The 12,296-nt window shown below is 46.0% G+C and overlaps 1 protein-coding gene across 1 annotated transcript in view; it reads left to right on the top strand.

Annotated features, from left to right (window-relative positions):
• Positions 1–4,380: 4,380 nt before the first annotated feature.
• LOC137413504 (COUP transcription factor 1) overlaps positions 4,381–12,296 on the top strand; it is a 53,010-nt gene continuing 45,094 nt past the window's right edge. The window contains exon 1 of the mRNA XM_068098923.2: positions 4,381–4,442. Coding sequence (XP_067955024.1) covers positions 4,410–4,442 — 33 coding nt within the window. The 5' untranslated portion in view covers positions 4,381–4,409. The remainder of the gene's footprint in view (positions 4,443–12,296) is intronic.

The following is a 12,296-nucleotide window of genomic DNA, read 5'->3' on the forward strand; positions in this document are numbered from 1 at the left end:
TGGTTCTAAGACATCTTGAAAAGTAAGTTCAGCCCCACAAAAAATATATTCCATATTAAATGCCAAGTCTGTATATGGTGATTTTACTTTCGTTGAACTCGAGGGAGACTAAGAAGAAGACCTGTTGGTTGAAATCTTGTTGAAAGAGCAATCAGAGATTGCAAACCCTCGCCAGGACGTATTTTCAGTGGTTTTAAGGCTTTTGTGTTAAAACAAATATGGCGGCCGAACCACGTGACCGATGACGTCATTTTTTTTTGTCACTAATTTATTCCGAGATTATACTCAAGAAATTTCATCTTGATTGGATGAAGTTTTGTGCTTGGCAAATTATGACGTCATAATAGAAGCACCTATGACATCATCATTAACATATTTTAATTCCCCATGGAGAGTTCTTTCCAATGAACCATGTCTCAATATTTTTTATTCAGCGCTTTCGGAGATATAGAGGTGCAATTTTTTTTCCGTTTTGCGAAGATGGCAGCCAAACAACGTGATATATGACGTCATAATTATCATTCGAAAATTATACAGGTGGAGTTGCACCTATGGTGAAAATTTCCTGTCAATCGGACCAACGGTTGCAGAGAAAATCATATTTATTCTGTGTGGACAAACAAACAAACAGACAAACAGACAGACAGACAGACATAGACCAACAGACAGACAGACAGACAAACAGACAGACAAACGGACTCAAATGCAATAACGTCTCCTCTGGCGAGGATAATAAACATGGAAAAAATTTCTGTTCACGATTCTCTCAAACACCTCCAATAGAGAGAGGGAGAACGTGAGTGACACGCATTGTTTTTCCCCTACACAGAAAACTTACATCACTTGCAGCACAAAGTTTACTGCTCCGCGTGATTCCATATGAAAGGAGCGTGACACAATTCCATCAGGGAAACCCTCATTCCTCCCATCCCCGCCCACTTTATCCCAACACCTTAAAGCGCCGCCCCATTCCTCGGAGCCCAAGGACTCCCATCAGATGAGATTGAATCGGTTTTCCAACCAAACGTCGGCCTATGCACCAGGACGAAACGGGTTGGGAATGCGCACCGATTCCCGCGCTTCGACGCCCATTGCATCGCGCAGAACTCGCCGCCAGGGCCCGACTCCCGTGGCCTCGTAACCGGAGAAGCCTTCAAAGAACACGGGGCGCTGTGTTTGTGTGTGCGGCGCTGCCTCGCCATCTCCATCGCACGTGCACAAACACGGGGGCGAGGCGCGTCATTCCACAAAGGAAACACGAGATCGGCCTCTTACCAACAGCTGCCGGCCTCCGGGACCAGGAATTCCAGTGATTGCGCCTGTTTTTGTTTGCGGACGACGAGGAGGGCTCTCGGCTTGCAGCCATTGTGAGCGTTACCTCGGCGAGCTTCGCCTTCTCAAACACACACCTTGGTTCATACAACACGTTAATCCATGAACCGTCACATTCAAAATACATTCTTATATGTTCTACTTGTTCTCAACTGTATCATCATCACTCGATACAATCCATATTGTTAACGTATGACAAACTTCTTACAAGTTGTGACGTCATCTCAGTTTAGATAAGAACCGATTGACTAATTCAAATATTTCACCCAATTGCGCGATTGTTCTCACTTTTTGCGAAAAACAAGTATTAAGGTACAATTGCTTTATTTTTTGGAAGATTTTTTTTTTAATGAAATTAATACAGAGATTATTCAACAATCGTAAATCACTTCATCAATCTCAGCACAATCGGAACCAAGAATTAACTCGAACGGCACTCAGTTGAGAGCACACCTCCACCTGGTTAGCTATATCACTCAATGGTGAAGAATCACTTAAAATTTTCTACGAGATGCATCCGGATCCGGATCTTCACCAAAATTGAATCGATTCTTCCTTGTCACACACACAACCTGTCCAACAAGTTTCGTCCAAACTCATCCATAACTTTTTGAGATATCCTGCTATATGTTGGTTTTGGCCCTATCTCCCAATCGTGAAGAATCACTTAAAAATTCAATAATTTTCATATCCGAATCCATTTTCAGATTTTCACCAAAATCGAACCTATTTGTCCTTGCCAGACACCCAACCTGTCCACCAAGTTTCGTTCAAATCCGTCCACAACTTTTTGAGATATGCTATGTATCGTTTTTGGCCCTATCTCCCAGTGTTGAACAATCACTTTAACAATTCTAGTAGCCGGATCCGAATCCCGATCTTCACCAAACTCTAATCATTTCGTCCATGTCCCATACACTACCTCTCCGCCAAATTTTGTCCGAATCCGTCCACAACGTTTTGAGATATCTTGTTCACAAACAAACAAACGGACAGACAGGCTTGAAAACATATCGTCCATCCACCCCTGGTGGCGGAGTTAACAATGTTGGAGAAAATTCGAGAAAGTATATATAGTTGTTCTTAAGCATCAAACAAAAAGGTCTAAAACCCCAGAAACCCAAGTGGATTGAGAAGCCAAAACATTATGTTTAACGTAATTAATATGTCAGCCATGAACACGTAATCAGGTACCTTGGTATTGACAATGGCTTGGGAAAACACACGTTTCCCTGTTTCTGTTTCACCGTTACAATTAGCGAGGTAATAGAGTTAAACATACATTTTAGTAGGTGTACCTACATTATCGGTGCACTTTGTTAGAAGTAGCAAAAAAGTGCAGCTGAGTTACAGACTTTGCATTCCTGGTCCTCCCTCTCCCCGCTGTCCACCATCGCTCTTCTCCCCCCTTCCAAATCTCCATCAGTCGCTCAGAAAGGGATCCAGCCCACCCATACGGAGTGCTGGCATGGGAAAGGGAGCCATGTGACAGTGTGTGGGAGAGCGATGCCGAGGAAATGGGAGGAGCAGCTGAATCGTATATACCTCTTAGTTCTTACCTGCTCTGGTGGAGGAATCGAGACCTTGTTTGGATAATTTCGGTCATTCTTGTTGATTTCTCCCCACCCCCCCCCCCCCCCCCATGTTCAAAAAGAGTTCGATTAAAAGTATATAAGAACAATGACGTCGATGCAGATCATGTATGATGATGTCTTACTGACATGGAGGTAAATAAGAGGTCGTCATAATATTGCAAGCTTCGGTGGTATTGAGCGAGTGTAGAGAAGGATCCGTAGAAGTCACCTCTAGTACCTGGAGAGCAGCTACAGATGCTGCTCGTTTAACGTAAATGAGTCAAATTGCTGTAACTAATCTAAAAAATAAAAATAAAAACCGTGAAAGGGAAATATTCGGCCCGACGTTCGTTGTAATCACACTCGGTGCACGCACAATATTGTCACGTGTAAGCAGTCCCCCCTCGTCTGGTGTTGGCCGGTTAAGACCAGATGGCTTAAGATCCTGAGGTCTTGAGTTCAAGCCCCTGTCGTGCCGTTAAATTAACACCAGACGGGTCGACTGAGCCTGCCGTCCTTCCAAGGTCGGCAAAATGAGTACTGGATAGCAGGTAAGGGGGCATTGCATCGGCAGGTACACCCACACCCCCAGAAAATGATTCAGCCAATCAGCCACAGGCTGCATACCAGTAAAAAGGTAGCCCCTGCTTAAAAATAAATAGACTAGAACAGCACTCATTAGAGAGCATACCTCCACCTGGTTGGCCATATCACTCAATGGTGAAGAATCACTTAGAAAATTCTATAAGCTGGATCCGGATCCGAATCTTGACCAAAATTGAATCGTTTCTTCCTTGTCACACACATAATCTGTCCAACAAGTTTCATCCAAATCCGTCCATAACTTTTTGATATATCCTGCTACGTGTCGTTTTTGGCCCTTTCTCCCAATGGTGAAGAATCACTTAAAAAGGTAAATAATTCTCATATCCGAATCCAAATTCAGATCTTCACCAAAATTGAATCGAATCGTCCTTGTCAGACACCCAAACGGTCCACCAAGTTTTGTCCAAATCCGTCAACAACTTTTTGAGATATCCTGCTATGTATCGTTTTAGTCCCTATCTCCCAATGGTGAAAAATCGCTTTAAAAATTCTAGCAGCCGGATCCGAATCCGGATCTTCACCAAAATCGAATCATTTCGTCCTTGACACATACGGGACATCGCTGCCAAATTTCGTCCGAATCCGTCCACAACTTTTTGAGATATTTTGTTCACAAACAAACAAACGGACAGACAAACGGACAGACAGGGGTGAAAACATAACGTCCATCCACCTTTGGTGTCGGAGGTAAAAACGATGTCTGCTCAGAGACAGAAGCTGCTTTCACATGCTCTGCCTTCGGAATCACAAAGTGATGCGTCTCTCCCATACCAACAAAGCTTCATTCCCGAGCACTTGGCCAGTGACACGCCGTCACGAGACAAAAGGTCGCGTGACTGATGAGCGCTTAAAAAACAAAACGGGCAAGAGCGCGAGCTTGTCTGCGAGACGCCAAGAATGCTGATTCAGGTGTCAATCAGCTTGGCCTCGGTAGGTTTAATTACTCAGTTAAAAAGGGCAATCAGGCCGCAGATCGAGCACCAAGTGAAACGCGTTTTCTTATCTCAGTGTGAGTCGGTTTAAACATGCCCTTTGTTATAACGATGCGTTCGGTGGGTGTAAATGGCGGTGAGACTATAGAAGCCGCTGCCCCGCTCGTGCTGCGTCAATAACATGTTCGCATCATCGGGAACGTTTAATTTAAACGATTCGCCGTTTCTGCCATACTTGTTTATAGCTTGTTCCGTGTGTGCATTCGGGTGCTCCTAACTAGTATGAAATTGGGAGTCTTGGCTGCGTTCAGTTAGCCAATGAATATCTGAGCACGATTCCAGACTCGTCTATTTATGATGTACTCAAAGTTGAAATATTCTTGACTCGCATCACATCTCCCCCACTGCCTTCCCCCCGCAACACTTTTCCCGAAACATCTGCCCTCTGCATCTCGCCTCCTTCCCTTTTTACTATTCCCTCCTCACAACATCCTTACCACTGCCTCCCCTTTCCTCCTGCATGCCCCTGCCCTCCTTTCTTTCCCCAATTGTGACCCATTCCCTTCCCTCCCCCCCTCGAGTCCAACTTTGGGAATGTACCACTCACTCCAAAAAAAAAGTACACTTTGTCTGTTAGTTGTCTCTTTAATAAGGCAGGGATAAGCCACTGATGGTATGCTCCTCTCCATTTCCCTCCCTTCCTCTCCTCCACCCACACATCCTCATTACTCCCCCGATGATGTATCCATAGACGCAGACAATTTGTTATTTGGTCCAAAGGGGTCTCCTCTTTAAGGTCCATGAGCGAGCGAGACCAGAAGGGAGAGCCTACCTGTCTGAGATGCAACGCCACCTATTTACAATGCACTAGAAGGCAGTTTCTTTTTGGAACCAAAAGCGCCATTGCATCAATTAAGAAGTCAGACTCTTCCTTCCCTTGTAAACGACATAGTTTACTTTGGAGAATCGCACAAATGACCACATAATGTCTGAGCGTTCCACTTTATATAAGATGCCGACGCACCTGATGCCAGTAACTACAACCTGCCCGCTAATTTATAGCTAGACAGGAGGCAATTTGGCGCTTTCCACATTGATATGGAAGAGTCACTCAAAGAGTTTGACAGCTGCTGGATGCCCTGACGGAAGACGTAGCTGGAAGTTGCCCCTGGGGCGGGCATGTCCGGATCGGCAGCCCCGGCTCAGAGCCGCCCTGGCCGAGCAACCCAAATGCCAACGAAATAAACAAGGCGACCTATCACCCCGGGCTGCCGCGAGCTGACCTCCAGCGCTCGCCCCTGTCTGAGGCTCTCTGTTTGCGGCGGACAAAGAATGGCTGTTTGGGCAGCAGGCAAGCACAGCCCAAAATGCCTGCAAGTTGAGACAAAGCGCTGGTGTCCACTCGGTGTGAGAGCTTTTGTGCTTAGTTTGGGTCCAGGCGTTGACGTTCGCTGGGGTTTTACTGGTGCAAGACCTCATTGCATGGATCATGAAACCGAACCTTACAGTCCAGGAGAGCAGTCAGATCTACACGACCTGTGGAAGAGATCGACATGGGGGAGGCGCTAGGGAGTGAGACACTAAGTGTTTGTGATGTGCTCATGATGTGCCTTACACCCTTCGGCGGGTACCAGGTCAAAGCTGTTCGGGTTTAAACGATCCCAGTCAGAAATTGATGAACGATAGCCTCCTTCGAGGTCTTCACTGAACAACTTCATCTGTTAATAATGATAGTGAAAGAACAAGGTGTTGTGCTTGATTGACAAACAAGAGAAGCTCATGCACCCTCATTGGCAGCATCAGCGACGAGGTCCAGCGTGGATCAGCCTAAAGGATGAGCTGCTCTCATTATAGCGAGACTTTGCCATGGGGTAACTACGCTGCTCGTTACGTATTGGCATGGAGTAACTATAGGTTTTTTTGCGCATTCGAGTGGATTAACCAGGCTTGTTAAGTGCCCACATGGAGTAACTAGGCTCGTTGCTAGCTGGCAAGGGTTAATCAGACTCGTTACGCATCGGCACAGAGAAACCAAGCTTATTAGACAACGGTATGGAGTAACCAGGCTCATTACAGACCAGAAAGTAGTATAGCCAGGCTCGTTAGACTGGTATGTAGTATTCAGCTTGTTACAGACCAGCACCAAGCAACAAATGTCGGTAGACACTGGCAGGAAATACTCATTATCAGAGCGGCGTGAACAAACCATGAGGCTCCATATAGACCGGTTCAGTAGAGAAGAAGAAGATTTAACACTTAGCCCCAATGTTTATGACACAAAAACTCAGGGTTCAAATTATAGCCTTCGGACTGCGATATTTATCCTTTTTGGAGCAATAACTTATAAAAATGATGAACAATTTAACATTCATTATTTCCAAGAAACAAGATCTTACCTGTCCAATTCAATTTTGTAATAACTCAATGGGATGTATTTTAACATTATTTTATGGTTTATTATTATTAATACTGAATGACAATGATACATTCGATTTGCCTTCTGAATGTAAATTAACAAAGATAAGATCTGAAGAAGAGAGAACGAGGAACATTACCTCCATCAAGGGCTCATGTTTTTATTTAAGTTATGCCAAGATAACTCTTGCTGATTGGCATTTTACTTGGCAAGGGAATTGTATACAAAACAGACATCTGAACCTTCCACAAAGACACCTGAACATTCAAATATTCAGTTATACCACCATTTAGTACATTACAGCATTAAGGGACACACACACACACACACACACACACACACACACACACACACACACACACACACACACACGGAGGTGAATACTTGAGACCTTGGAGGGCTTTGTGCCATCTGCTAAAATCCGCATATGGAGATAATAGTCTGGTTCCTTTTTCAATAAGGTAGTACACCCGTTCCTCACCGGGGTGGCGGGAAGTGTCATTCCTCTCTAGGATATATCGATTACAGTAGCTCTATGGTCAGGCCTCAAGAACATGTGGAAGGAGGGGGGGGGGGGGGGGGGGTGATTAGTGACCAATTTTTATTGTAGAGCGCTCACCAAGTGGCTTATGCATTCGAGCAAGCACTCCATCCAAAACCATTGATAAGGAATGGCTGGCTTGGCTAGCTGCTTGGTAGATGAACACACCCCGGGTTTCCTCATTTTCAGTTTCATGTTGAACAGCAGTAGCAACTCTTTCAAACGGTAATCATATCCATTACATGTTTGTGGTTTATAATATTTTTTATTTCTGGTATTGGTAGGGGCCGGTGCTCCCACCAAAAACGCATGATAAGCTATTTATGAACATCAACACAGCGATCTCTGATCATCAATTTCGATTCAGACCAGGTCATTATACTCTGGACATGTTGCTTTTGCTGTCTCAACAATGGATGGAGGTCCTCAATGCCAAACAGGAAATCAGAGCTGTCACCCTTGACATATCATGTGCCTTCGATATGGTCTGGCACCCCGCTCTGCTCACCAAACTCTCCTCCTATGGTGTCCATGGAAATCTCCACGCATGGCTTGCAGACTTCCTCTCTGGTTGTAATCAACATGTGGCGCTGAATGGATTTCTCTCATCTCCCATTCCTGTTCAGGCTGGAGTTCCCCAAGGCAGTGTTCTGGGCCCTGTCCTTTTTCTGGTCTTCATCAATGATCTCTCTGACTCTCTTGAAAATCCTCTCTTTTTCTTTGCTGATGACTCTACTCTCTGTCGCTCCATTCCTCATCCCTCAGTTCGGCAGTCTGCAGCCTCCTCACTCTCTGCAGACCTGGACAAAATCACAGACTGGTCAAACAAGTGGAACATGTCTTTCAATCATGACCAATCTCACACTCTCACTTTGCCTCTCCGAAAAGACCGACTGGACAACCCTCCCATCTACTTTCTGAATAATCCTCTCCAAGAAGTTCTGTCACTCAGGCTTTTGGGTCTCACAATCTGCCCTGATCTTTCCTGGGAAAACCACATTTCCAAGTTGGCCTCCAAAGCCAGTCGCCGACTGGGCATTCTCCGTCGTGCGAAGTCCTTCCTTGGCACACCTGAGCTCCTCACCACATACAAGGCTTTCATCTGCAGCTCAATGGAACACTGCTCTCCCCTCTGTGCTGGTGCTCCTGCCTCACACCTAGTTCGGCTTCACGCGGTTGAAACCAAAGCTTTCAGAATCATTGGAATCTCTCGCGATTAAGCTAACTATGAGGGCCTTTCACTCACTCATCGCAGGCAGGTTGGTGAACTTTCTGTCTTCTACCGACTCATCTCCGGCCTAGCTCCCCAAGCTCTGTCTGCGCACTGTTCCCCAAATATTCCTACAGGTCGCACAAGATATGCCAGCAAACCTCTCCTGGTGAAACTGCCAAAATCAAGACTCTCTGCTCACCTTCACTCTTTTATTCCTCTTTTCTCACACCTCTGGAACAAACTACCTAACTCTCTTCAATCCCACTCCCCCCTCCAGGTCTTTAAAACAGCTGTTCTCCACCATCTCTTATCTTCCCCCATCCAAAACCTTCATCTTTTCTACCCCCATTAATTTCACCCCAGATCCACTTTTTTTGAAATACCAACTTCTTTCCTGGAATTTCTATCAGTGTCCGTGTGTTGTATACTTCTCCCCCCCCCCCCCCTTCCCACGCCTCCTCCCCCCAAGCCCTCTCCCTCCCACAGATCTCCCGATGTCCCTGTTCTCCACTGTTGTACTCGTGTGCTTCCCTCTCTGTCCCCATCTTGTCTCCCGCTCCCTTTGATATATGTTTTTTTATGTGTCCGTTTTTTTGTGCGATTAATTTTAGCTCTTACACGAGCCTCGATCTTGTATACAAAAATAATAATAATCAGTGACACCATAAACTCAGCATATGAATGTTTCAGCAACTGAGGTAGTAACAGGTGTTAACTTCCCCTTGCCTAGACCATGTAACAGTTGATGCTGTTCCTGGTATACCTTCCAGGCTGTCTTCTTGCTGTGTCCCAACAGTTGCGATACACTGTCACAGCCAGTGATGATGGTGCCAGCAATGTGTCAAAAACCTATTTAGGTAGCCTCTGGTGAACTTCATAAATTGGAATGTACCTTGGCTTCTTGGATGTGTGTGTATATATATATATATATGGGAGCGTACGCTGGATCAGCACGTCGCTGCGTCCTTGGACGACTCATCAGCACCACCCTGACACACACCACTGTATGTGCTACGGAATGAGGCGTTTTTACGGCGGCCGGAGTGCAAATCCTGCCACCAACCTCCTTGAGAGAGGACCCAGTAATGTACTTGGATCTACCCGACTTCATCCATAGCTGGGTACAATTCATTTGGCTATAGTGTGCTATTATCGCGGAACGATACCACAATATAGTCTACCTCAATGTTTATAAAGCGTAGCACCAAACACGTATCTGCCTCGTTATGGTTTGCTTGCAGTGCAGACACATCCAGTTCTGGATCAGATGACTTAACACCAGTAATATCTCAGAGACCTCCAGCCACTACAACGATCTTGTTCTCAGGAGGATGTAGCACTAGCTGTTTGGTTGGTATCCCTGATAGGTAATGTTTGTTCTCATCTAACGAGATCAAGCTTGACCAGTTATACTGCGTAATGGAACGGAGGAATCTGTCATGACACGTCATATTGGTCGAGAGCCCTTGCTTCGTTTCTTCCTGGTAACATCTTTGATGGAATGCCGTTGGTAATGATCATATGTGACATTAATTGGGGTGCATCCTGCACCCATATTCAGTACAGACTTCACAAACACATTCGCATAGCCACCAAACATAGTCACATCATGTGGTTTACCTATAGCCATCACCAATCCAGTGGTTCCCGGCAATATCACAGAAGGTGGAGTAACCAGATCCCTGCTTAGGACATCAGTGAAGATAGATTTGGCCCAATGTCCAGCCCATCTCAGCCGGCATTTCACCAATTTCTCCGTCAAGCTCATCTGCACACCAATCTCCTTCCTCAGTTCATCCATTCTCCTTCTATCCACCCTCTTCACTCCCACAATCCTCCTGACCCAGTTGTTCTCACAAACCTGCAACTTCTGTTGTCGGCTCTCTTTCCGTGCCACCGTCTCCAGACCGTAAAGGTAGGCCGGCATTACGCATGACATCAGAACCTTTCCATTCTATCTCCTTGAATTCTTTCTGTCTGCAATTACACCTTCCACCCTGCTCCACGCATTGACACTCACATGAATCTTCCTCCGCTCCTCTGCCTCTGCCTTCCCATCCCCAGTCACTGTTCCCCCCAGATACATAGACCGATTTCCTTGTCTGATCTCCTTCCCCTCTAACCTGATATTCATTAATTTTTCTGCTGCCCAACCCATATCACCTCCATCTTCTCCATACTCATTTTCAGCCCATGTTTCTCAAATGCCTCCTTCCACTCCCCCAGTACTTCCTGCATCTCCTGCCCACTCACCACCACAAAAACCAGATAATCCGTATATTATGTCTTCCCCATAATCTTTCATGTTTACCTTCCTGCTTACCAACTCCATCACCATGATAAACAGAAGTGGGCTGAGAGCACCTCCCTGTCTCAAACCGATGTTCATGTTCAAAAACTGACAACTTTTGTCAGTTCAAACCGACAATTTCTCCGACATCCCAGGACCAACCAAAACTCTTCCCTTAATTGTCTTGTAAATCCCTTCATTCTCTTGTAAATCCCTTCCTCCAACCCAACCTCTGCTTCTGGCATTCCAATTTATCTCAATGTTGCCATCACCACCTCTCTCTCGAGACAGTGTTGTAGGCCTTCTCCAGATTCACAAATCCCAATGCTGTTTCACCTTGCACCCCCAACCTGTTCTCCACCAGCTGCCTCAGCACAAACATCCCATCCGCTGTTCCCCTACCCTTTCTAAACTCCTACTGCTCTTCTCCAATCTCCTTCTGTACACTCTTCCTTATCCTCCCATCCAGAACCCTCTCCAGCACCTTCGTGACGAAGGAGTGTAATGTCCCTGTACTTCCCTGGATCTTGAATATCCCCCTTCCCCCTCCATATTGGCACAATTAACCCTGTCCTCAACTCCTCCAGAATTGACCCATCTCTCATACATATATTCAACAACCTCTTCACCTGACTCCGACTTCTCTCGCTGCAATTATCATCTCTGCAGGCACCTCATCAATGCCTGGCACCCTGCCCCCCTCTCTGTCACCATCTTTAATCACCCCCACCCCCCACTTTCATGTAATTACTATCCTCATTCCTTCCACGAGCCAATTGAAAGATCATCTCCCTCCAACCATCCTCTTCAAGTTGTTGTACACCTCATCTTCCATATCATTTGTCGCCTTATCCACAGCTCTACTTGCTGCCTTCTTATTCTACTCATAGAGCTGCAGCAACCACGCATCCGGCTGCCTCCGTCTATTCTTGATCTTCTCCATCCGCTTCCAAACCTACTTCTTTGCACCAACTAACTGCCTTCACTACTTCCTCCGTCCACCATATCTGGTTTCTCTCCATCAATGATGCACACTTTCCTGACGTCCTTCCACACAACAGTTCTGTAATTCCCCTAAATGCCTCTCCATACTTCTTCCACTCCTCCAAACTTTCTGCTTTTACACTAAGTTGCTCATACCTGGCCCTCGCCGTCTCCTTCTAATCTACGGCGATGTTTCCCCTACACTTCCCCCACCTAAGAACCCTCCAATCCCTGCTCTTAACCTCCCTCCTTTTCTTCATCCTCAGCACAAACACCAAAGGCTTGTGCTTGATGATAGCATGCTCTCCCACCACTGCCTTGCAATCATTAACACTCCATAGCTGTCGCTTCCTTACCACTAAAGCGCGGCGTTACGCGCGCTGCTTGTGAGCAAGGAGGAAGCGGACA

The sequence above is a fragment of the Myxine glutinosa genome, chromosome 2 (assembly GCF_964187855.1).
Source record: "Myxine glutinosa chromosome 2, kmMyxGlut1.1, whole genome shotgun sequence".
In the NCBI taxonomy this organism is placed as follows: Eukaryota; Metazoa; Chordata; class Myxini; order Myxiniformes; family Myxinidae; genus Myxine; species Myxine glutinosa.